The 27,572-nt window shown below is 40.5% G+C and overlaps 1 protein-coding gene across 2 annotated transcripts in view; it reads right to left on the bottom strand.

Moving 5' to 3' along the window:
• Positions 1-27,572, bottom strand: part of mylk3 (myosin light chain kinase 3) — a 95,945-nt gene that overhangs the window by 2,175 nt on the left and 66,198 nt on the right. For both annotated transcript variants that reach the window (XM_063066940.1, XM_063066938.1), the window contains exons 6-12: positions 25,574-25,667; positions 22,439-22,548; positions 19,899-20,040; positions 19,294-19,364; positions 16,199-16,327; positions 8,278-8,430; positions 1,807-1,939 (exon numbers count right to left, since the gene is read on the bottom strand). In XM_063066940.1, the coding sequence (XP_062923010.1) occupies positions 1,807-1,939; positions 8,278-8,430; positions 16,199-16,327; positions 19,294-19,364; positions 19,899-20,040; positions 22,439-22,548; positions 25,574-25,667 (832 nt within the window). The remainder of the gene's footprint in view (positions 1-1,806; positions 1,940-8,277; positions 8,431-16,198; positions 16,328-19,293; positions 19,365-19,898; positions 20,041-22,438; positions 22,549-25,573; positions 25,668-27,572) is intronic.

The raw sequence follows: 27,572 nt of genomic DNA, 5'->3' as shown, positions 1-27,572 counted from the left end.
GAGGTGCAACGAGACCTGGGTGTCATTATACACCAGTCATTGAAAGTGGGCATGCAGGTACAGCAGGCGGTGAAAAAGGCAAATGGTATGCTGGCATTCATAGCAAGAGGATTCGAGTACAGGAGCAGGGAAGTACTACTGCAGTTGTACAAGGCCTTGGTGAGACCACACCTGGAGTAATGTGTGCAGTTTTGGTCCCCTAATCTGAGGAAAGACATCCTTGCCATAGAGGGAGTACAAAGAAGGTTCACCAGATTGATTCCTGGGATGGCAGGATTTTCATATGATGAAAGACTGATTGAACTAGGTTTATACTCGTTGGAATTTAGAAGATTGAGGGGGGATCTGATTGAAATGTATAAAATCCTAAAGGGATTGGACAGGCTAGATGCAGGAAGATTGTTCCCAATGTTGGGGAAGTCCAGAACGAGGGGTCACAGTTTGAGGATAAAGGGGAAGCCTTTTAGGACCGAGATTAGGAAAAACTTCTTCACACAGAGAGTGGTGAATCTGTGGAATTCTCTGTCACAGGAAACAGTTGAGGCCAGTTCATTGGCTATATTTAAGAGGGAGTTAGATATTGCCCTTGTGGCTAAAGGGATCAGGGGGTATGGAGGGAAGGCTGGTGCAGGGTTCTGAGTTGGATGATCAGCCGTGATCATACTGAATGGCGGTGCAGGCTCGAACTGCCGAATGGCCTACTCCTGCACCTATTTTCTATGTTTTCTATGTTTACTATTACTACTACTACTACTAACTAGGTTACTGACAGCAGAGAGTAAGGCCTGACCCACAAAACCACCCTGATGTGATGTGAGGACCTCTGTTAATCAGGGTCGGACATGGATGTTATCCATGCCCAAGGAACAGCAGAGACTGATGCAGTTTGGCACCAGCAGCATCACAGGAGTTGCCAGTCGGCTTTGAACTTAAGGTAGGACTGCCTTAGGGACCCCAGCTCCAGGATTTTTTCCTCAAGGTTTACTCCTGAAATCTTCCCCATGGATGGATGTAGCCGCAAGGCAGCGGAGGCTTGGGATACTTCTCCTAGATGTGCTGCCAACCACGGCAAATGAACCCCATCTGCCTGAAGGCCAGTAACCCACCTTTGCCCTTTCTGTCAGTAGAAATGGTTCCACCAGACTTAGTAGCTAAGCCACGCATGAAGGCCTGCAGCTAGACTTGATTGTCAGTGGCTATTTGAGGTGCATGGCATTGGGAGCATTAAATAGGTAGTGAGAATTTAGCACTACTACCTCTACCAGCTATGACAACCTTAAGGAACCACCCTGATATCATTCTGACAACCCAGAATTAAAGACCTGTTGTATTGTTTCTGCCTCTGATGATCAGAGGGATGGCAGTTGGAAACCATTTAAATAGTCAATCAAGACTTTTTGAACAATTTTATTTTTAAGTTCATTTAAAGCCATATTCAATTTCTGTTAAGCAGCTATCGACTCAGTGCTGGACTAACACAGGTTCACCCGCATCTGAACTTCAGTACATTTGAGTTTTGGCGCTATAAAGTGCAGACACAGACGTCAAGAATTCTGTCACACATTAGCAGCTGATCTTGTGCAGAACAGTCAGTAACTGTAAGCACGATAAGGCCCAATATGTTGAGCATGAATCCAGCACTCAAATGCGCATGTTTAGGATTGACTTCGGTCTGTTCTTATAAGCAGTGAGTTCCTTAATTCAGATTTAAACCTTAAAGTGGATTTTTATTAACTTTTATGAGCATGTGCACAGGATTTACTCACATGGTCAAAATCAATTAAACGAAAGTGAACCAGGTATTACCTTCCATAGGCGCTGTAACATGTACTTCTGTAACATCACTTGAGATCTGAGACGAACCCTATATTTGTTTGCTTTCTCTGTTAAGTTGTTCAGCCATTTGTGTTTCAGGCACTGTGACGCACTGAACCTGCCACTGGTAATATTGGAAACATGGTGTTAGTGCTGGAAGCAAATTAACACAAGTCATTAGATAATGTCGGCACAATTTTCTTAAAATCCAAAAACCAGTTCTTGGTTCTGATTTCTTTTGAAAGGGAATTGACCAGAAAAATCAGTCTTGTTCTACAAATGCTGTGATAGAAGTCATAGAACACTACAGCACAGAAACTGCGTATTTGGCCCATCAATTCCATGGTGACTTGATGGGTATTTACATCATTCTCATTATTGAGAAAATTAAGTTGCGGCTTTCATCTAATACCATCCATCTGGGTCCAGCATCAGCAAAGCCTTTTCCAGCTGGGTTAGAATTAACACAATGGAGAATTCAATTAATTTCAGAATTCTTAACACCAGCTTAAGAAGTCCCATAGTGAGCTCATCATTGTGACTTGTGAAGAGATGCAAAGCGGTTGCAGAAGCAGATTAAGAGAATAGCTGAGGACTGATGGAAATATAATGTGCAAAACATGTGAATTGTGAAAAAACCGAAAAGTGTTGTTGTGCAGATCACGTTTGTAAATAAATCAGTGAAAGTTAAGGTGCAAATAGAGTAAGCAATTGGAAAGGTAATTGTCAGGCTAGCCTTTATTGCAAGAGGATTTGTGTACAAGAATAAAGACATTTTCCTTCTCATTATATAGGGTCTGATGGGACACCAGTTGGAATATTGAATACAGGTCTGGTCCCCACATTCATGATGTTTACTATTTGGAATAGAGGATGTGCCAGATTGGTTTATTGGACTGGTTGCGGTGGTGGTGGGCGGAAGAGGAAGTACTTTTCAAAGAGAAAAGTAGTGTGGATCAATACTGTCTATAGTTTAGAGGAATGAGAGGCAGGCTCATTGAAAAATACAGGACATTGATCAAATGTGTCGTTTGGTTTAGTTATACCAAGATTAAATGAAACGCTTGCCTTGCATACTGTTCATGCAGTACACAGTGCATTAAGCTAGAATAAGATAGCAATAATGAAGAATGAAGTGTAAAAGCTACCGAAAAGGTGCAGTGCAGGTAAATGATAAAGTGCAAGATCGTAACAAGGTGAACTATAAGGCCATAAGTCTGATAGCAGTGGGGTAGAAGCTGAACTTGAGTCGAGTGGTATGTGCTTTCAGGCTTTTGTCTCTAGTGCTAAGTGGGAGAGGGGAGAAGAGAGAATGTCCAGGCTGAGTGGGGTCTTCGATTTTGCTGGCTGCTTTACTGAAGCAATGAGACAACAGAGGGGAAGCTGGTTCTGTGCCCCAAGGCACACAGTAATTTATGATTAGCTGTGAACTGTAACATAACGGCCAAATGTGCTTTGCCGGACTTTTGCTATAATTGGGAAGGAGATGTCCACCTACACAAAATTAAATACGGTGGATTCCAGTTAATTGAGACACATTGAGACCAGTACATTTTGGCCCAATTAAATGGCTGTCCCATTTGGTCAAAGTTTCATGAAAAAGCTAAAAATGTACAAAAATGACAAACTACCATTTAACCGAGTAACAAATTACGTATCTAAATGAAATACAGAACAAATTCGAACACTGCCAATACTACTACAGTACTATAGTATTATAAAACCATAGTATAATATTTTGGGCCAAGACCCTTAATCAGGACTGTTTACTCTTTCCCACAGATGCTGCCTGATCTGCTGTGTTCCTCCAGCATTTTGTGTGTGTTGCTTTGGATTTCCAGCATCTTCAGATTTTCTCATGTTTGTTTACTTCACTCTACTCAGTTGTATACAACTGGGCCATCAGTTAATCGCGTACTTTAAAATTGTGGTTCCTAATAGTTGTCGATGGAGAAATTCGGCCATCGATGGACTGTAAAGGAACAAAACCAGCTCAGACACCTAGTGCAGGTAATGGACTGCCTTCATAAAATGCTTTCAAAAACTGCATCTTTCAAATCTTTATTTTCATTGTTATATTCAAGATGATTGTTGATACATTAAAATTTTTTGTAGGTCCTAACTTGTTGAAGTAGTGAAATTGTTTCATTTTTACTCCTGGTCGTTTCTGGCGTCAATGCCGCAATTCCCAAATCTGTAGTGAGCAAAGCAGTTCTAAGTTGTCTTACTGCTTATTCCTCACCAACTATCAATGACAAAAATCACTGCTTTTGGAACAGAACCACACACAGCTGATGGTATTTAAAGATTTCGCTCTAAATATGACATAGCACCTTAACAGCCATGGGCATGTGATTGAAGCTGGTTAGGGTTTTCAGCAACAGTCCCCTGTCCCAATTAAGCAGCCCAAATAAACAAAGGGAATCCAGGCCATCTTCTCAATTAGTTTTGTTCTTTAAGTGTTGCCCCAAACAAAATGGCTGCCTGATTAATGGTCCAGTTAACCAGGATCCACTATATACAACTGGGCAGAGTGAAGTTTACAAACACAAGAAAGTCTGCAGATGCTGGAAATCCAAATCAACACATACAAAATGCTGGAGGAACTCAGCAGGCCATGCAGCATCTATGGGAAAGTCTAAACTGTCCTGATGTAGGGTCTCAGCCCAAACATTGACTGTTCACTCTTTTCCATTGATGCTGCCTGCCCTGCTGAGTTCCTCCAGCATTTTGTGTGCGTTGCTTCTGAGAAAAATTTACATTACCTGCATGTGAAAATGTATTTCCATAAATAATTTATGCATGATCTAGTGATATTAGCATGTGTCAGACTGATTTTTTACCACATTGTGCACAGTTTAAAACTGCCAATGAACTGATCTGGGCCATTTATGGATTGTCACTTTATATTAGCCAGCAACTTCTTGAAGCTAGTTCCAACAATTTGGTTATCAACAATTTAAAAACATTGAAGATTGGAGATTAAAGATTAGCTTTATTCGTCACAAGTTCAAGTTCAAGTTTATAATCACTCTGCTGAACGTAGATATAACCAAACGGAACAAAGTTCCTCCAGACCACGGTCAACCCACAATACTTATATCACACACAGCACATAAAACAAAATATCACTATAAATAAGTTCATAAAGTATAATCCAAAATGCACGTGAAGCGTGCAGCACAGGTAAACAGTAAACAGCTCACAAACAAGAGAAAATCTGCAGATGCTGGAAATCCAAGCAACACACACGAAATGCTGGAGGAACTCAGTAGACCAGGCAGCATCTAGGAAAAGAGTACAGTCGATGAAGGCTTTTGGCCCAAAACATCAACTGTACTCTTTTCCATAGATGCTGCCTGGCCTGTTGAGTTCCTCCAGCATTTTGTGTGTGTTGCACAATGAACAGCTCACTGTCCTGGTGACAGGACCTTGGTGATGGCAGGGTATTCATTAGCCTCACTGCTGGGGGCGGGCAGTGTAGGAGCTGTTCCCCACTCCAGCTGTCCTAGTCCTGATGCTCCTGTACCTCCTTCCTTGATGTTAGTGGGTCAAAGAGATAGTAGGATGGGCGGTAAGGATGCTCAACAACGTTTCTGGCCCTTCAGATACAATGTTACCAGTAACTATCACAAATGGGGGGGGGGGGGGAGGGAGACCCCGGAGTTCTCGGCAGCTTTTCCCATCCTCTGTAGGGTTTTGCAGTCCGATGCCTTGCAGCTTCCATACCACACAATGGTGCAGCCAGACGGGACGCTCTGTAGAAATGTCTTCAATGGGGGACAGGGAGCATTGCACACCTCAATCTCCTCAGGAAGTGCTGTGTCCTCTTGACTATTGAGGAGGTGTTATGGGTCCAGCTTAGATTGTCTGTTATGTGCATTCCAAGGAACTTTGCACTCCTTACTCTCTCCACAGCAGAGGCATTGATGTGCAATGGAGAGTGGTCGACCTTCAATTTCCCGAAGTCCACAATCATCTCTTTTGTCTTGTCTACCTTGAGACTCAGATCACTGTTCTCACACCGCTTGACAAGTCTCTCTTATCTCGATTCATCATTGTTGCCAAAGAGGTCAGCCACTGTTATATCATCAGTGAACTTGATGACGTGGTTTGAGCTGGATCTAACAGGGCATGTACGTTGAAGCATACAATGAAATGTGTATTTGAATCAAGGGTGTGTTGAGGGCAGCCCAGAAGTCCCACCATGCTTCCAGCACCAACGTAGCATGCCCACAACCTACTAACCCTAACGCGTACGTCTTAGGAATGTGGGAAGAAACTGGAGCACCTGGAGGAAACCCACATGGTCACAGGGAGATTGTACAAACTCCTTGCAGACAACTGCAGGATTTGAGCTCCGACCTTAGAGCTGGCACTACCATTATGCTAACCACTTGCTACCAAACAGCCCCACACAGAGTTTAGCTGACTCATTTTTAGATGGAAAGTTTAGCTTTCGGTTAAAAAGCTCCTTTTTACAGGCAAGGTAGATTGGAAAATTGCATCTGTCCTCCGTAAAATTGGTTTAAGAGTTCTTGCTTGAAGGTATAGCTAATCATTAAACTTTAGAACAGGTCTAAATATTGTTGGTTTGATGATAGGTGCTGCAGTCAAATATGTCTTTAATAGGACTAGCTATGAATGATGTAAAATTATGCAAAGTCTGAGAGCCTTCAAAGCAATCCTTGCAAGTTTCTTCACAACAGTGTGAATCCATATAAACACAGATTACTGTAAACTCTAAACCAGTAAGTATGTGCAACATATTCTGAAGCCAGAACAGTATTATGCCTTTTTTTCAAAATAGGTGGGTACTGCGATTATAAACTGATGTGTATTTTTTACATTATGGTTTTTAAACAAACTCTAAGTATCCGTTTTCATATTTCACAAGAGCACACTACCTTTTAATTCTGGTTGACATTAAGCATGTGGTGAAGTACTCTGTGTCAACCACAATCAACCAATATGCTCAATTTTGAATTTTGAGAGCAGAAAGACCTTTAAATATTTTTTTAAATCTCTGAGTCATGAATCCATAAAATTCTCTGGACTGTTAATTATGGAATGATTAGAGGCACAATTTAATTTCCTGCAAATGCAGTTGGGTTTGAGCATAGGTAAGATTTCAAATACCAGTCCTCGACTGGGTGCTATTGATCAGCTGTTATTCATTTTAAGTGTAAAGACAAGATGCTCACAGATCCACTCACTAGCGCCAAGAAAAGGCTGTTGATGCTCAGGTAAATTCAGCAGTGGGAGACGGTATTGACGATATCATGGCTGAGATGGAAGGGAAGAGCAAAGGCCCATGGTTTACTCATAGTACCGTATCAGGAGAATTGGCAAGTTAAATTTATTTTTATTTATTTTTAATGTCCTCACTGATTTAGAAAATGGAGGGTGCCTTCCATTCTCAAGGATACCATTAATGGCAGTTCCCTTTATAGGACCCATAGGTGCAATTTTTAGTAAGGCTCTCTGTCTGGAATCTTGACAGCTTTCAAAACTGGGGACTCAACAAAGTGGAGCTAAATAATTTTGATGTCTTTCCCTTTAAGGTTTTGCTATTCTGCAAAGTTCTATAATAAACACTTTGTAGAAGAGTGGAATATTGAAATTTGTAAAATGCATTCCAGGGAAGTCCAGAACAAGGGGTCACAGTTTGAGGATAAAGGGGAAGCCTTTTAGGACCGAGATTAGGAAAAACTTCTTCACACAGAGAGTGGTGAATCTGTGGAATTCTCTGCCACAGGAAACAGTTGAGGCCAGTTCATTGGCTATATTTAAGAGGGAGTTAGATATGGCCCTTGTGGCTACAGGGATCAGGGGGTATGGAGGGAAGGCTGGGGCGGGGTTCTGAGTTGGATGATCAGCCATGATCATAATAAATGGCGGTGCAGGCTCGAAGGGCCGAATGGCCTACTCCTGCACCTATTTTCTATGTTTCTATGTTTCTATATATATTTTGTGAAAGGGGGGGGGGTGCTTATTGGTTCCATTGTAATAGAAGCAAAGCGGGAAAAGGACGTTGTTCTTTCTTGTCTTGTGCATAAATCCCTGGCTTCTACCAGAGGATTTCTCCTCAATACCTATCAGAAGACTTCTGTTAGTTATCAAGTTTCCACAACTTTCTGTCGTTTTCTTCTCACCATCATTTATAGGAAAGAATAATTCTTCAGATCATTCCCAAAGACCAAATGACAAAATTTTCTTTGCTCCCAGGCGTTCTTCTATTTTCTTTAGTAGATTTTGTTTATTTAATAACTCATTTTTTGAACCACATGTGCACAGGAAACCTGCAGATGTAGGAAATGAAAGAAATTTGCCCATGGAAGCTAAAGAACTACTAAAGGCTAAAGCATATCAGTACTGGCACAAGACTAATTAAAATTTAGGCCTTCATAAATGTTACAAAAAGAAGAATCACTGCAAAGAAAACTATGTTTTATATCTTACCATTTTTCTTTCACTAGTAGGTTTGAAACAAATTCTTTTGCTTCCTCGGAAACATTTTCAAATCCTTCTTCATCAAATTCCCAGTCTGAATTGATAATATTGTTCATGGTTTCAGTGTCATGCTCACCCAGGAAAGGGGATAAGCCACTCAGCCTGGAAAAGCAAACATCCATCATCACTCACTGTAATGGAACAATAACTACTGCTAAGAGTGTCTCTGAAAGGAATGACTTAATGGGGTAGAAAGCCTTTTCCTAGCCCATGATTTCTGCATAATACATTCAGTGCATGGGAAACTCAGGAGTTTAACAGTAGACAGCTAAGGGCTGAAATAATCTACATTGCTCACAAAGGATCACAGTCAACAGCATACACCAATCCTGACAAACATTACTCAAATATAAATCTACTTTTCCTTCTTCTGCCCATTTTATCCTCTTTCCTCCTGGAGAAGACACACATGGCCATTTGCACAAGTGTTGACATCCTGTATGGTGGGAGCCTATTTACCACAATATGCAGGCCCTACAGGGAAACATCCTGGGAAGATCTGTGAATTCTTCAACGAGATAGCGTACGTGTTTGCACTACTGATCCTCTCTACCTTTGATCCTCTAATGAGAACTTACTCACAGGCCTCCAGCTTCTTCGTTCTATAGTCAATAACCAGCTCTTTGGTTTTGCAGACAATGAGTAAGAGGTTGTTATGACACAACTAAAGCAGATTTTCAATCACCCTCCCACATGTCAATTCGTCACCACCTTGGATTCGGCCAACAACAGGGGTGTCACCTGCAGACTTAAACACAGTAATGGACTGTGCTTAGCCACACCATCATTAGTACAGTTTGAGTACACCTTATCGAAAATGCTTGGGGCCAGAAATGTTTCAGATTTAGGATTTTTTCAGAATTCAAAATATTTAATGAGATAGTTTGGGATCGTCATCATTTCTGACTCTGAATTTATGCGCCAGTCTTTCTCTTACTCTTGTTCATAACATATATGCCCTTAACAGTAAAAATTATTACATACCATTAATATACTGAAAATATAATGTGCAGATTAACAAAAGCAGCACAGCAGCATCAGGAGAATACCTGAATCAGCTGTTGAACACCAACAAACAACGACAAGCTTTCAGTCTCCGCCTATGATGTTGCATTTAGATTAAAAGACAGTACACTGTATATAAGGTGTTATACAGTGTACTGTCAGGTTCCACACTCAGGTTGGAAGAACAGCATCTTATATTCCGTCTGGGTAGCCTCCAACCTGATGGCATGATCATTGATTTCTCTAACTTCCATGAACACGCCTCCTCCCCTTCTTACCCCATCCCTATTTTTTTCTCTCTTTCCCTCTCACAATAACTCCTTGCCTGTTCTCCTTCTTCCTCTGGTGCTCCCCTCCCCCTTTCTTTCTTCCAAGGCCTTCCATCCCATTATACTCCCCCTTCTCCAGCCTTATCCCTTTTGCCAATCAACTTCCCAGCTCTTGGCTTCATCCCTCCCCCTCCTGCCTTCTCCTATCATTTCGGGTCTCCCCCTCCCCTCCCACTTTCAAATCTCTTATTATCTCTTTTTTCCATTAGTCCTGACGAAGGATCTCGATCCAAAACGTCGACTGTACTTCTTCCTATAGATGCTGCCTGGCCTGCTGCGTTCACCAGCATTTTGTGTGTGTTGCTTGAATTTCCAGCATCTGCAGATTTTCTCGTGTTTACACTGTATTTGTATTTTACTTCTTTTTAGGTTTTGTGTAAGGTATAAAAATAATCAGCATTGTGATTTGTTCTGGTGTTAGATTTTCATCAGCAATGATTTTTGCAAACTCAATGAATCTCTCTGCTGCTTTGTGATCAGATGCCTTATCTTTAAAATGCTTTAAATCTTTAAAAATTTAATGCTGTGTCACTTCTGAAATTTCTGCAAACAGCCTAATGAATATTCACAGCTACCTTCAATTTTCAGTTCGTCATGATAGATCTTGGCTTGTTTCATAATTAGCATACTGTTAAGCAGCAAATGTTCACTCCAACACTGACCAATCCACTCTTTAAATACACATTCGAGATCTCCATTTTTCACTTCATGCAGAATTTTTCTACTTTTCATTAAGCCTGTTCATCACATATATGAGATCACTTCTCAGAACTGTTTGTAATGTACAGTGACCCGTACAGCATCCGAGAACTTGTGATGTTCCCAAGGTTCATGTGGGAACTTCAGCGCAGTGTGGAATATTCCATTTATGATGTCAAGTCAGCGTTCAAAACAGGTTTGGATTTTGGAAATTTTGGATAAGGGGTACTCAACCAGTATAAAGTGAACAGAATAGGAGGCCCTTACTTATAAATACTTTTATAAATGGATGGTTATTCATGTTTCACAAGGAGAATTCTTTTCTTATACTGTTGTCAGTACGTAAATGTGGCATGCACAATTTTTGCATTTATAGATTCTGTTTCCAGTGATAGAATGACCAGGGATCTTACTCTTATTATTCATCCTTAATTGTGCTTGGGAAGGTCATAATGGACCTCTTTCTTCAACTGCTACAGTCTCTGTGGTGAAGTTTGTTATGTTTTGTAACTCCAGAAAATAATTAAATGAAAAACATGGGAGTCCAAGAGAACAAGTATGTTACATTTTTATTTTTAGTGAGGTGTGTGCTTATGATGTGGTATGCCATTCACATACTTTTATATATAACGCATAATGAATTATTTAAACAAACAAAGGTTTCAATAGGTACATTTAATGTCAGAGAAATGTATACAATATACATCCCAAAATTTTTTTTCTTCGCAGACATTCTCAAAAACAGAGGAGTGCCCCAGAGAATGAATGACAGTTAAAACGTTAGAATCCCAAAGCCCCCCCCAACTCCCCCCTCATACACACAAATGGCAGCAAGGAAATGAACCCCCAGCACCCTCCGCCAACCGCTCAAACGTGCAGCAAAGCATCAATAAAGACACAGACTAGCAGTACCCCAAAAACTACTCGTTCACCCAGTATTTTTACATACCACAGGCTCTCTCTCTCTCTCTCTAATGCTTAATCAAAGGATATACTTACAATATTACTCAAATATTACTGAAATATTAAGTACACGACAATCCTCTCAGTTTAGCTCTAAACAAGTTAATATAGAATACATGCTATCTCAAATATGTAACATTTTGCTCTCTAGTCATCTTATATACACAGTATACTATATAATATAACTACTATATGGACATCTGCAGCATAGAAAATTTAAAATTGTCCTAAAGACTTAATCACTATATGGAGGATTTCTTACCCTTGTGGGATAACATCTTTCTTGACAAGGGGAGGTGGGGAGGGTCACTCTCCTTGGCAGGTGAGACTTGTGGCTGTGAAACAATCTCAGGTTCTGGGGCCTCCTCTGTGGTGGTTGTAGGAAGTGACTCTGGGTCTGTAGGAAGTGGTTCCAACATCTCTGGACACCCAAGTACCCATTTTTAATCACCTCTGTCATCCCTCGCCAAGACTACTTGTCCAGGAGTGAAACACCAAACCTCCTTGTTGGAGGAGCCCTCAATTTGTCCTGCATGCTCCTCCTGAGTTTGGGTTTGAGGATATCCAGTGTGAGCACAAGGGACGTCCCAGGAACCACAAGGCAGTTGCATTGTTGGTTGTGGAGTGCAAGTAGGAAATTGGCGAGAGTCTGATTCGGTGTCAGTGTAGTGTGTTCTGCTGACATTGCTCACAGTGTGTTCCTTAGACGCTGGATAAACCTTTCCGCCAAGCAGCTTGGTTGTATGGTGCAGATATAATATGTCTTAGTTCCAAATTCATTTTCAGGAATGACTGAAACTGTTCCACAACAAACAGTGGTCCATTATCACCGACTAAGTGTTCTGGAACTGCAGTCCTTAAGAAGAGGCTTTTCACCACATCAACTGTGCAAGGCTGTAGTGGGGGCCATTGGGAACATTTCTGGCCACTTTGTAGCTGCATCCACTATTATCAAGAAATTTTCTCAGCGCACTTGTGTAAACCTCATTTGTCAATAGTATGACCACAGTAAGTGATGCTTGGTTTAAATAATTCACACTTGCTGCATCTTGTTCTGAGCCCATCAACTCTGGTCTTTTTAACACTATCTTGAGATTTCGGAGATGTTCCTTGTCATCCTTACTGGTAACAATGATTTGTGCTAGGTAACACCAAGTGCCTAGACAGCCTTTCAACACCTGGTCCATAGCTTTCTGCCAGAGTGCAGGTACAGATGCTACTCTAAAAATAAGCATATAAACGATAAAGTCTTTTGTGTTTACAGTGAGAAACACTTTGGACTCTTCTTCCATCTCCGTCCGTGAGTAGACCACAGCTTAGTATGCTTTGCTAAAGTGTTTCCCTCCAGAAAAGTTTGCAAAGATATCCTCTCTCCTGGGTAGAGGATATTGATTTACTTTTAGTACTGGGTTGATGGTGATCTTAAAATCACCACAGGTCCTGACAGACCTATCGTTTTTGGCTACTGAAACCACTGACATTGACCATGGGCTCTACTCAACCTTAGAAAGAATTCATTCCACCTCCATGTGATCTAGTTCACTAGCTACTTTATCATGGTATAAAGAACTGGATGGGAATTGGAAAAACCTTGGTGTGGCATCTTCATTTAACACTATTTGACCCTTGATATGTTTGAGCCATCCTTGAACACTGCTGAGGCATCATCCACTACCTTTCTTAATTTGCTTTCAGTTGATTCTATTGCAAGGCAAATGCAAATGGTGGATAGATCTCCAATCAATTTGTCATTGTCTCAGTCACTCACCCTCCCACAATACCGGCCCTTCTGTTTTTACCATATCCAAGCCCAATGTGGCTTGTTGGTTGTTGTATTTCACTGTAAATAATGTCATTCCCACTGGCGTTATCTTCTGCAGTGTAGGTTCTCAGTTGGATATCTGCAAGCTTCAGTTCAGTATCTTTGAAATGTCATTCAAAGTCATTTTGTAGAATGACTGAATCAGCTGAGGCGGTGTCCAATTCCATTTTAATTAATTTTCTGTTCACTTCTGGGGTAAGCCATACCGCTGGTCTCCAGTTAGTTTTTACATTGTAAATCTCAAGGTTACTCAGTCCTGTGTCACTCTCATCAGTATCAGATTTTTCATCAACAGCATGCAGATTAGTGTTCTTTTGAAACTGCAACTTGAATTTTTAATCTTTTTCTTTTCCCTGTTTAATTTTTGTCTGCCCAACATGGTCTTTGTATGTGTTCTACTTCACAAGTTTCACCTCTAAATTTCACCTCTGCATTGGTTTGGTGTATGTAAGCCCTGGGCACAATTTGTTTGGCCAGTCAGGTTTCTTTTTAGATATTACAATTTTGTTCACACCCACTTTCATTCCTGACTACAAATCAGTTGCACCTTTGGCTGCTGTTTCCATTGATAGTGATTTCAACTGCACTTATAAATGTGGATTGTGCTTCAGTTAGGACCCATTTTTGAATGCTTTCTTGTAAGATCCCACCAACTAAATGATCTTTGATTGCATCATTAAACCCATTACTGAATTGACAATGCTCAATCTCTTCAATGCAGCTATGTAAGGTGAAATGGACTCCCCTTCTTTTTGATTCTGCTTATGAAACCTAAAGCAGTCTGCAATCAACAATAGTTTCAGTTCTAAATATTACTCTCACGATATTAGCAAAACTCATTTTGGCTGGTTTAGAAGGAGCAGTCAAACTTCTAAGTTTTTTCACCTATTAAACTCAGCAAAACTCCTTGCACTGGCTATTTCATTTGTTTCAAAATACTGCTCAGTTAGTTCAGTACATATATATATTCCAGTTATGTATTAGGCAAACAAATGTGTCTATCTTTCCAACTTAGTCAGCCACTTCTGTTTTTTTAAAATTTGTTATCATTATCATATCCTCACTGTTTATGAACCTGTGACTGTTATCCTGTTTTTTTAACTTGACCATCTCCCTCCTCTTGCAAAGAAATGCACGCTGCAGTTCAACAGGTTTAGACCTGTGGTTCATTTTCAATCTTACCCGTCACCACTAATATGTTGTATAACTCTAAAACACAAACTAATCAAAAGAAAAACATGGAGTTGGGAAAACCGTGTCTACTTTTCTCTTACTTTAGTGAGGCGTGCGCTTATGTCGTGGTGGTGTGATGACATACAGTGTGCCATTCATGTACTCTTACTTATAACCCATGATCAATTATGTAAATGACAAAGAATACTTAATCAAACAATGTATTTTCAGTATTACTGACATAGTAAATACACAACAAAGTTGACCCAGTATCAACAAAGGAATGGTAATGTGTATCTAAATCAGGGTAGTATATGAAAAAAATTGGCACTTCAAACATAGCAGAGCTTCAGAAGGTTAAGGTGAAACACTGGCAAATGAGACGAGTTTGGATGTGCGCTCTTGTTGACATGAAAGGCCTATCTACATGATGTATGACTCTATGAGTTGCGAATAGTGGCTTTCTTATGGAACCATTGTCCATCCCCTTCTACAGACAGAGGTTGTTGGCTTGGAAGGTACTGTTGAACAAGCCTTGGGAGATTGAAGCAGTGCACTTTGTGATGGATACTGTTACTATGGTATACTGGTGGTGGTGGGGGGGGGAGAGGGAGAATGTTTAGCATGGAGGGAAGATTAAGTGTCAATACAACATCAATCAATGTTTTTGTACACTGCTCTGTCAATCGTTGATGTTGTTTGATTGAAGTTTTATCCTGAATAAAAAGTAAATTGAATACATTGACCCTTATCGACTGAGTGGGAAGGACTTCCGTTCTTCAGAACTGTCCGGGCAGACAGCAGCTGGGCTCCTTATGAAGTTATCTAACATGGATATAGACATCAAATAAGATGGGCCACTGGGCACAAGCACATTCGTTTCCCCCGCTTCTGAATAATGCATATCAGTGAGCTTATTGATCATGAGGCTCTTGGTACAGGTCTTACAAAACAAAGACTTTGTTCAATTAGTATTCCTGATGTTATTTGTCTGTTAGCTAAAAACAGAGAGCTAAAGGTTATATTGATCCGGATATCCCCATTGTAATGATAGGGATATTGTCAACATTTTTCTTCAAACTGACAGCAAATTCCTGAGAATGCTTATGATTAGGTTAGCACAGAAATCCTTTAGAGGATATCAGTAACCCCTGTTCCATTGCTTTGGGTATTCCCTTGTATAATCAGCAAAATCAATGTTAAAAATTATACAAACTTTAAAATTTTACGAACTATACTGCAAATGTCCTTTGATTGCTGTGCTTGATTGCCAGCAAACTCCCAATCATATGTTACTTTTATGTCCATAGTTCACTTCACTCAAACACACGATTTCAAAGTTCTTTGGATCTTCAAATGAATAATAAATATTACATTTTATTTATTGAAATGTTACTTTGCTATTTCGACTCCCTTCTTAATCTTATACATACAGTATATTCCAACTAGTTTTGTGGTCTGCAACATGTTGAAAGCATTAGATAAAAAAAAGTTTTTCCATCTCCTAGGTTGCAGACTTTGAACCTTCTCCAGTGTGTTTTGCTGCTCAGCTAGTTTGGTAGCATTGTCGATACTAGATATCAGGGATTCCATTAATTCATTTGTGACCAACCAATATTAGGACAGGGAAAATTCATGCCACATTCATTGTCAGATCTTCACAGATAATTTTGTTTAACATCAGCAACCAGCGCCGTTCTTTCACCCTTATTAAAAAATGCAGGCCAATAGCAAGAACGTGACCATCCTAACAACCCACATAATGTGGTTCTTTCCCTACTCCTGTATAAAATCGACTCTCATTCATTTTAATCTTAAGTCACTCCTTCACATGCTCCACCTGGGATAGAAGGTACCTCGCAACGTATTTGATACTCACAACATATAGGTGATAACTCCCACACTCCACATGTCAGTGGAGAACGAAACATAATCATAATTCACCACTTCTGGAGCAAGGAATTCCGGGGTACCAAAATTAACTTTTAGTTTTTCTCTTGGCTTATACCTGAAGAAAGAAACAATCTGTCTTCAGTTAAGAACATAGAACATAAAATATAGAACATTAGAACATAGTACAAGCCCTTCAGCCCCTGGATATTACGATGACCTTTTAACCAATTCTAAAATCAATCTAACCCTTCCCTCCTGCATAACCCTTCAATTTTGTATCAACTATGTGCTTATCTAAGAGTTTGTTACATGTCTCTAACGTATCTGCCTCTACCACCACCCCAGGCAGGCATTCTGTGCACCCACCACTCTCTGTGTAAAGAACTTACCCCTGACATTCCCCCTATACTCCAATCATCATAAAATTATCAACCTTGTGTTAGCCATTTCTGCCCTGGGAAGAAGACTCTGGCTATCCACTTTCTCTATAGTAAGATGTTAGATCTGTTCCACATTTTTCAAGTTTTCTTAATGCTGTAACTTTCCTTAAACAGTTGAGTGGTGCAGTAAAGGAGTGCAGTTAGAGAAAACAGAGAAGTGATCCAGTACAGACATAATATATTCTGGAACTTAGCACAATAAACAAGGCAAGTAAAGTGAACAGCAAGCATTGCTGAAACGTGCTCTCAGATTGAATTGGAAATTGCTTTACAGCTAAAAATATCATTACAGCTGGGTCCATATCATAAGAATATCTGATTCAGTTAATCAGTGTATTATCTCCACACTTAGATGTAAAAGATGTTAAAATAGTCACAGGCAACACACATCAAAGTTGCTGGTGAACACAGCAGGCCAGGCAGCATCTCTAGGAAGAGGTACAGTCGATGTTTCGGGCCGAGACCCTTCGTAAGGACTAACAGAAAGAAGAGCTATAGTCTTGGTTTGCACTTTTTCTAGCACATCATGTGTAACAGATCCTGAAACAGCTGGTATTGCATTTGGTAATGGTGCAGGATTACCTGGGTTAAGGTTTCAATTCCTTCCTACTGAATAATACCTCTGAATTTAAAGGGGCAGTATTTTAGTTTCTTCTTACCGTATATTTCAGATTGATAAATGTAATTACCTTCACAGCAATCTTACAGTTGTGTTTTCACATAATTTATACCAACACACACAAAGTGCCGAGGAACTCAGGAGGTCAGGCAGCATCTATGAAGAGTGAAAAGCAGTTGATGTCCCTGGTCAAGACCCTTCGGCAGGACTGAAAAGGAAGGGAGAAGAACCCAGAATAAGAAATGCCCCCAGGTGAGGGGAGGGGAGGGAGTATAAGCAGGCAAGTGAAATCAGGGTGAGTGGGAAGGTTAGTGGAGGGTGGAGGGGAGATGAAGTAAAAGCTGGGAGGTGATAGGTGGAAGAGGTAAAGGGTTCAGTGAAGGAGAAATCTGACAGGAGAGGATAGTAGACCATAGGAGAAAGGGAAGGAGGAGGGTCATCAGAGGGACATGATGGGCAGGTAAGGGAGGGGGGGGTGGTGAAAGAGGATCCAGAATGGGAATGGAGAAAGAAAGAAGAGGGAGTGAATTAGAAATTACTGAAAGTTAGAGAAATCAATGTTCAGGCCATCAGGTTGGAGGCTAGCCTGATGGAATATGAGGTGTAACTCCTCCACCTTGAGCTCCTCATCATGGCAGTAGAGGAGCACATGTCAGAATGGGAACGGGAATTCACATTGAAATAGTTGGCCACTGGGAAATCCCACCTTTTGCAGCAGACAGAATGGAGGTCCTTGCCAAAGTGGGTCCCCTCCACCCCCCCACCCAATCTATGTCATGTCTCACTGGGAGCACCAGTCAGACTTGCAGGTGAAGTGTCGCCTCACCAGGAGGGACTGTCTGGTGCCCTGAATGCTGGTGAGGGAGGAGTTTTAGGGGCAGATGTAGCATCTGTCCCCATTGCAGGGAGAAGTGCCAGTGGGGAGGGTGGAGTGGACAAGCGAGTCACATAGGGAGCAATCCCTAGCGGAAGGTGGTGGGGGGGGGAAATGTGTTGTTCAGTGGTAGGATCCCATTGTAGATAGTGGAAGTCATGTTGTGCTGGCTACAGAGGCTTGTGGGGTGGTGCGTTTCCTTTGTTTCCAGTCCTGATTATGAGTCTCAGCCTGAAACGTCAACTGTCTATTACCCCGCATAGATAGTACCTGACCTACTCTGAGTTCCTCCAGCACTTTGCGTGCGCTGCTCAAGATTTTCAACAGCATGAGTACATAATTTATAGTTTGTGTTATTGTTTGCATGCAAATTCTAAAATAATTGCCAAATATGGATAATCATAATATAAGAACCTAACCTCTAGACACTGCTTTATGCTACTGAAACATTCCCGTTCAGTCAAATGTGCAGATTTTCTTTCTGTTATGTCACCCCTTTGAACCTTTACAACATGTATAAGGGACTTTCCCCACTACAGACCAACAATACTGTAAGTGCTTCAATGGGTGCTTAATCTTCCCAAAGTCAGAATAAAATTGGGAACACTAATAAAAGAAAATTGTACTTATATTTATTGTCAGTGGGAGTTTCAATTGGAGGCCAGGAAGTACACATAAGCAGCAAAACATATCAAGTAGAAATTTTAAGGATGCTGAAATTTAAAATACTTCTGATCGTTGGACATCTCTCTGGATATCTTAATTTTCCTTTCCTCTACTGGTGTTCATCTGTAGGCACACAGAGGGTTCCACTTTCAAAGCAGAATTCAACCTCAGTCCTGCATTTTTGCACTATTTCCAATTATAGCCCCTAGATGGCGTCAATGACCAGGAAATTAGCCTAATTTTGCTTCTCTAAATAGAAGCACTGATGCCAACTTCAATATTCATTAAATGTCAGACTCTGGTGGTCATTTCTAGATTTGCCAATACACATATAAACTACACAGGTGTTTGCAAAATCTGTAATTGTACTTTATTTTTAAAATGCACCTTATTATTTACCAATGAACTGGGCTTTATTGCAATTGTTTTAATTTAGAATGCTTGAAATCAAATAATTTATAATGAATTATAACTAGCTTTACCTTCTGGCCAGACCAAAGTCAATAATCTTGATTTGATTTCCTGTGGTGTTTACACACAAAATATTCTCTGGCTGTAGACAAAAGAAAGGTATTTTTGTAAAGTCACAGCTTCTGGTACATGTAAGTGCCTCAGTCCAGACCACATACTCATAAATCATAGACGAGCAAGGTTAAAATGATCAAAATGTACTCCAATCTTTTACAAGAACTTTAATTCAATTTTTAAAAGTACTTATATATTTAGAGGTTATTTTATCCTTTGTATTTGTTGACTTCATCTCCACCATTCCATTACCAATCAAGCAACCATTCTCCCTACCTCCAAGGACCTGTGTCTCTGTGGAGGCCTGCAGTGACCAACAATCTTATTATTACATCTCAAATGAATAAATGTGATTTAAAACTTGATGGTTGAAGAGAATTTTTATAAAGTTACACTTCGTTTAACTTAGTAAAATTACTGTTGGTTACCAATGAACCATAACCAGATTACAGCCAAAGATCAAAAACTGAAAATAAAAATGCAATCATGAACCACAAAGGGATTTTTTTTTAAATTTCAATATTTTATTGCTAAATGGAGAGATGCAATTTTAAAAATATACCTTCAGGTCTAAATGCAGCACATACTGTTGATGTATGTATTGGATTCCTTCACAGATCTGCTTCACAAAGATGATGGTGTCCAATTCCGTGAGCTTATAGTTTTCATCAATGATTCGATCAAATAGTTCTCCACCTCCAACACTACAATCAATATAATGTTCTGATGTAAGTTAAGTTAACAACACTTTCAATTAAACAGATATATTGCAAAGAAAACAGAATTTTGAAATAAAAGCAAACTTATTCAGAGTTTTGTTGTTAGAATTTAGTCTTGAGTTGTGGTTGTAAAACACTCACACTGGTTTTCCATTCCTCTTTCCTAATGATTTTCTTGAGAACTTCTTAATTTAAATTTTTGGATGCTGACAGAATTTATCACCTATTCCTAACTGCTCTTCGAACTGTATGCCTTGATTCAGCTGCGTTGTTAGACCTGGAGTCACGTATAGCACAGAATGGGGTAGGGTGGTAAATTTCCTTCCTGTAGGGCGTTAATGCACTTTAACTATTGGTACTAATGACTAGTTTAATTCCAGATTAGTAACTATATATTAAGGTTCAGAGTTTAGTCATTTATTCTTATCCTCGGGGGTAAAGTGCCTTTTACGTACATCTGAGAGAGAAGATAGGGCCTTAATTTAATTTCTCATCCATTATTATCATGCGCTTTCAGTACTGCAGTGAAATGTCAATTGAAGTTGTAGCTCCAAGTCTCTTGAATAGGCTTGACGCAGGCTGCTATCTCTGTCCTAATGTTGACAACTGTTTCAGGCAATTTTGATGCCTGAGATAGAACATATGCAAAAAGTTAATTGCAGGTATCCATTAACCATGTATGAAGTGCTCTGCTATCAGCATTTGTGTACATCCACACAATGGAGTACTGACTGGAGTTTTGCTCTTCACTCCCTGATGCAACTATGACTAAATACTGAGAGATTTGAATGGTATGCAGCCTAGGGACTTAGTCATAAGTAGAGTCTTATTCATAAGTATCCTTATCACGAAAACAATTTAAAATAAACTCTCTCGTATCATTGAAAGGGTGCTGGTGAGGATAATGCACAGTACTCACAGGGCACCCAGCTTAATCTTATCATTAAAATAACCCCACTGAGCTCTGTACATGAATTAAAAAATGTTAGGCAAGACTTGGAGAATCAAGTGCTCAGCACATGGAATAGGTGGTTGTGCCTAGGCATTCTACTCCAGTATGTCATTATGGCCAGGGCTATGTAACAAAGTCAACTGGGGCTCAATTACCACTTCCAGGATGGTTCAATTCATTCTGAAAATGTAATGAGGCTTTACTGAATTAACCTACTGACATGATTTCCGTATCTGGGGCACAAGGGATGGATGGTATCATCCCTGTGCAAATGCAGAGCAACATGGACAATATTGTCCTCAGCGTGCTCCTGTTTGACATCTATACATAACATGGTCACTTCAGTGAAGAACTGGACTAGAACATGTTCTAGGTAAGTATATTCTTTACTAGTATCCTTGATAACACACATAAAATGCTGGAGGAACTCAGCAGGTCAGGCTGCTTCCATGGAAATGAATAGATAGCTGAAATATTGGGCTGAGACGCTTTTCCAGGATTTCCAGATTCTCAACACTTCCTTGTGTTGATAATCAGTATCATTGGTACCCTGTACTGCACCAACCCTATCTTCATCCACCCTAATGTTGATCACAGTTCTCCAACCCTGCCATCATCCAACAACACTGAAAATTCCAGTCTCCATCCCACCACTCCCTCAAGAGATTGGTAACCAACAGCCATCCTGGACCTGATATTTGAAAGGAGTAAACACACTTTAGCCCCAAAAATATGCATAATAAACTCAATTATGACTGTGGCCACCAGCCTAATAAACTAGTTTTAAGGGAAGAATCAGTGATCAGCACATACATTTGTGGGCCCGCAGCTGCCGATCCCCACTCCTAAGGCTGCAGTAGAATTTTTAGGCCATAAACCTTAGTACTCATTTGATTCAGTTTCTCACAAAGGTTAGTAACAGACTATTAGCAAATATACACCCAGCAACCTCCCATTTTTATTTTTGTAACTACATGAATCATTCTGTGGGCAGTTCTTCAGGCTTCTGATTGCTTCTGCTAAGATTCATTGGAACAACTGTTCATCTTTCCCTGGAGATGAGGCAAAGATCCAACCTATGAAGGTTGAATCATATTCCCATCAAATTGCCACCAGTGAAACAGTAAATAGTATCAAAGCTTCACGCATTTCAAGCAGTAAAAAAATGCATTCAAAATTCCTGTAAAGTGAAGAAACAACCATCCCAGACCATTCTAGGAGTTCTACCCCACACCCAGATGCTAAGGCATGAATTCATAAACAATTATCAATTGCGATATTAGAAGATAAGTTGTTCCCCAAGTCAATATTTCTGTTCTATTTACATGGCAAACAATTTCAGGAGGTTGGCGTGAATGACTTCAAAGTGCGAAGCACAAACAATGTCAGAATTGTAAAGTAATTTTCAGTGCAACTATTAAAACCACTTACTATTCCATAATCAAGGTGACGTTGTTCTTGGCTTCAAAGGCATCATAAAGCTGGATCAAGTTGACATGACTTAACTGATTCATGACAGATATTTCATTTTTAACTTCTTCCTAAGCCAGAAGATAAATCAGATTAAGAACAAGATGTTTAGTAATAAGTGACACTTATTCTAGAAATGGTAGTTTCAATGGTGCCTATTTTTCAGTATGTAGATGTACATTTATAGGGCAAATCATCTGATACATTTTGCAGAATACTTTAACAGAGGGTGATGCTCCACCTAAATCCTTATTGAGTTAACATGGTTGAACCTCTGTTTGGTTGTTAAACCGGTCATTACTATCTTCAGGTTTTTTTTCTGATTGGCTTCCCAAGTTTGTTGGTACAAATGCACACAAGTTTTTGTGGTCTTGACAGATGTTTCAAGATTCAGAAGCCTTCAGAAAGGCTTGGAAAGTGCTAACGGACTTCTTGCTAACCTCAAGACTTGGGACTTGGGAAGACTTGTCGATAATGGATGCATTTCTGGAAATACTTCTTGAAAATCAGCTTGGGGCAGGACAAGGTGCTGGAAGAGGGAGAGGGAATGAGAGTGTTGGTGTCTCCCAAGATGCTCAGGGAGCAATTCTCCTACCTGGATGTCAATGAAGCTTCAATGCCTCCTCCAGGATTTCCCTTAGTAAATCCTGCTGCCAGCTGCACCCATGCCTGAGGGGAGGCAAGAAATGTGTGGATGGATGACATGCAACAGTTTGTAACGTGACAGGGGTAGGAGGACAAACGTCATCCCTGTGAGAGAGAACAGCATGGGGCCACTGAGGCTCTGATTTTGGCAGCCTGCAGCAACTCTCTGCTCCAGTGCAGCACTGGGTAGGTGTAAGTGACCAAAGTGTCAGCCGTCAGATACCGTATTATGAGTATGTAAAGGAGATTGGTCACCAGATTCACATTGGAAAAGTTAGGATCCAACTTCTGTTTGAAACTCAGGTGTCAGGTTCCTCATTCTTCTTGACCTTTAATGCAGCCCTGTTGATATACCAAGCACTTCACTGTATGTGCCTCCCAGCCATTTCCAATGGCCCCACTACTGAACAGAGTGGCTGCTGGTAGCTTATGCCTGTGTCACTGCATGCAAGTCTCACTGCAGTCCAGTCCTCTGAGCAATGCACAATGTTAACATCCAAGCTGCTGTCAGAAAGCGTGAAATGAATTGAATGTTAGTTGCTGTTCTTACTGTGGCCAAGTTGCAGTCCTGGATTTGTGGAGGAGGGAGGAACAATGTTTATGTTGACCTTTCTGGTGGTTTTCTCACTCATTGATAATGACACTACCCTGGTCACTTTGGAACATCACCAAAAGATGGTTGATACAAGGCATGCCCTCTTTCCCAATGTCAAATGAAATGCAGTGAGAAATCACCTAGGTCAAGAACATGCTCCAATGGAAGAGCTTACAATCTCCAGAGATCTGAATGATACCATCTGCCTTCACTACAGAAATTACTGTAGTCCAGTCCATTCAGAAAACTCATCTGGTCCAATGTTGCTGCTTCCAGTGATCTTCTCCTTCCTTATCTTCAGAAAGTTCTGAAGAGCAAAAATCTACCAATTCCTCTGTTAATTATGGGTTCAATACACTATTGTTTTCCAAAGTCACAAAACACTTTGGAGTACTTGTCAAGCCCAGCTGACAGAATCTTCACGTTCCTCATGCCCATAGTCTCAAGGGCTTGGATGGCGGAAATTTTGTTTAAGTGTATCCAAGTCAATTTTCTTAAGAAATATGGCCCTACAAGTGAGTGGGCAACACTTCACCCCTGAATGGGAAGTGACACAGGGTGTGGAGTGTCAGTAGGGGATCACGTTGGGACCAGTACCATCATTCTATTATTTTAAAAATAATTATGGAAAAAGATAGGATTAGTCCATAAGTTGAAGTCTTAAACTGAGGCAACGCTAATTTTAATGGAACAGGAACTTGCAAAAGTTGATTGGAAGAGGCAGTTAGCAGGTAAAGGGATGTCTGGCAAGCAGGAAGTTTATGAAAGTCAGATAGGCAGAGTTCAGGGCCAACATGTTCCTGTTACAGTGAAGGGCAAGGCTGACAGGATTAGAGAACCCTAGCAGAATTGGGATATTGAGGCACTGGTCAGCAAAATGAAGGAGGATTATGTCAGGAATCGGCAACTGATTCCAAGCAAAATCCCTTGAAGAGAGTAAGGGATGAAAAGACTACACAGGAAAGAAATCACTCAGCCACAATTCACAGTAAAAACTGCAACAGTGGGCCTGGCCGTACGATGCCATTGACGGCAAACACCAGGTAAAAGGTAGGATGGCTCTTTGATTTATTATTTATATACTCAGAGATACGCACACCCTTCCCGCCCAGCGAGCGGCACTGTACGGAAGCCCACCTATTTAACACTAGCCTAATCAGAGGACAATTTACAATGACCAATTAACCTACCAACCGGCACATCTTTGGACTGTGGAAGGAAACCAGGGCACCTGGAAGAAACCCACTCAGTCACAGGGAGAACGTACAAACACCTTACAGGTGGCAATGGATTTAAACTCGGAACTCCAGAATGCTCCGGGCTGTAATAGCCTTGCACTTTGTCAATATTTACTCTCACCTGTGCCAACAAGTTGAGGCTAGGCAGTTCTCCAAGGAGAGGGGGAGAAAACATACGGAAGGGTTACACCATTTACTTTTATGCTTCTACCTCTAGCCGAATATGGAAGAGCAGACAGCAAGCTGAGTGACCTAACACTGGACTAAAGGAGCACTGGGTGTGCTCTTTCTCCATAAGGCTGAAGCATGATAAAAATGTCAAAACGATAAGAAAACTGACCTGTAAATAGTTCTGAGTTTTCCAAGAGGAAACAACATTATTAGCAACGTTAGGGTGGATGTGATGCTGGGATTTACACTCAGATAATGTAGCTCATTACATTAATGTTGGAGTAGGCCAATTAAGAAAACCAAGCAAGTGATGAAGCACAGACATGTAAATCAGAATCTATATCATCCACCAAACTTACAGCACCAAATACCACCAGGTTTCTGCAATTAAATTGGATGAAAGAAATGATAAGCAGGAATGAAAATTATTTGAAGCATGGAATTTACCCTCTCCTTTGCTCCTTTAACTTTTATTATTTTGGCAGCAAGTTCGAGGCCTGTTGAGGTTTCTGCACATTTATGAACCTGGCCAAATCGACCCCTGCCAATATAAAGAAATAAAAATGAATTTACATACAATGGGAAATCTTTGTACCATTTGCTAACTTGATCTTTGTTAACAGCATCGTTATTATATGGTTAGGACAATGTTTCCAGGCCCACAAAGAGAATTTAACACTGCACAGAGGACGACGTCAGTGGTTGTCAACATGGGCCATATGCACGCCCACCCCCAGGACAATGCCAGATTTTGTAGGGGCCACAGGAGATTTTAACGCATTGGGCCTTGATAAGTTTACTGTTTAAATGAAATATTACTAAAATATATGAATGAAAAAGAAATGAACATGTGTAATTTAATTAAAAACCTGAATGAACTTAATGGAAAACATGCTAGATGATGCAAATGAGGCAGGAAGGCAGTTTGTGGGGGAGTTGCCACACATCAGTTGTTATCTCTGCTCTTGCTTGACCGTACACAAATCACTATTCACACCCTGCAAGGCAACCTGTTGAGCCCTGTTCCACATCCAGCCACAAATCACTGATTATACAGTGAGGAGGCGGGTGTGACTCTCTACCAAAACCCTTACAAGGAAAAAACTGCAATCTCGCATCATGCAAGGAGACTATTATTGCCACTTTTCTTGGAAATCTCAAACTTTTCAGCTCAAATGTTGGATGCTGCGAGTTGCTACAATTTCCCTCTCTGGCCACCCTTAAAATAGAAATGCAAGATGACGATCTGATTGTGTATCTTCATCATTTGAAGCAACCGCACTCTGATTATAGAATTCCAGGTCAGAGACCTTCTGGAGATGCATGTTCTAGATTGGGTGGTGGATCCATTTTTGGGGTGAATGTGAATGATGTTGACATCACATTGCAAGAATGTCTTATTGAGCTGCAGACTGATATAACAGCTCAAGCAAAATTCAAACACAGCAAGCAAAGTTTCTGGATGACTAGAAGGAAATTAACATGGAAAGGCTGGCATGGCCCATGTTGCAGAAATCTAATTAAAATGTTTATTAGTATCACAGACAAACTGCTGATTGGGCAGGGCTGTCTGCAGCAAGGCCAATCAACGAGTATGCAGCAGGAGGCTGGGTTTGTTTGTCTTCCACTGATCCGTGTGTGTAATAATAAATTATAAAACATGACACGAAGGCTGCAGTTGGTGCCATAGGATCATCCGCCAGAAATAGCTGAGCTGCAGAGAGGCAAGAACACATGAAGTCTACCACTTCTTCACTATCTCCCACTACAATTTCCATAACATCCCTAATTCATTGCTCATTTTTAAAAATGCTGTGCCAGACTGGTTTCTTGCATACACTGTGTCGTCCAATGTCAGCGCTTGTTTGCAGAAAAATTGGGGGTGTATGTTTGCATGACACTCTTGCTGCTGGAATAATGGCTGTCAACTTCATCAAATCAAATGCACTTCAAAATTGCCTTTTTTCAACAACTTTGTGAGGAAAACAAAGATTTTGAATGGCTACTAATGCTTACAGACGTCCAATGTTTATCAAAATGTAATTGCCTTCATCATTTTGTTGCCTTTTGGGATAGTATTGTAGCTTTTCTAAGTGATTAGCAGTTTGGAAAACAAATTGTTGCTGCAAAGTCTGACTTATTTTACCCCATCAAATATATTTGAAAAACTGAATTTAGTAACCAGTTACAAGAAATAAACTCACAAGCAAGAGAAAATCTGCAGATACTGGAAATCCAAGCAACACACACAAAATGCTCTCAGCCCGAGCCATCAACTGTACTTTTTTCCATAGATGCTGCTTGGCCTGTTGAGTTCCTCTAGCCTTTTGTGTGTGTTACAAGGAAAAAATTGCAATCTCACATCAAGCAAGGAGACTATTATTGCCACTTTTCTTGGAAATCTCAAACTTTTCAGCTCAAATGTTGGATGCTGCAAGTTGCTGCA

The sequence above is a fragment of the Mobula hypostoma genome, chromosome 14 (genome assembly GCF_963921235.1).
Source record: "Mobula hypostoma chromosome 14, sMobHyp1.1, whole genome shotgun sequence".
Lineage (NCBI taxonomy): Eukaryota > Metazoa > Chordata > Chondrichthyes > Myliobatiformes > Myliobatidae > Mobula > Mobula hypostoma.
This window is presented reverse-complemented; position numbering and strand designations above follow the sequence as displayed.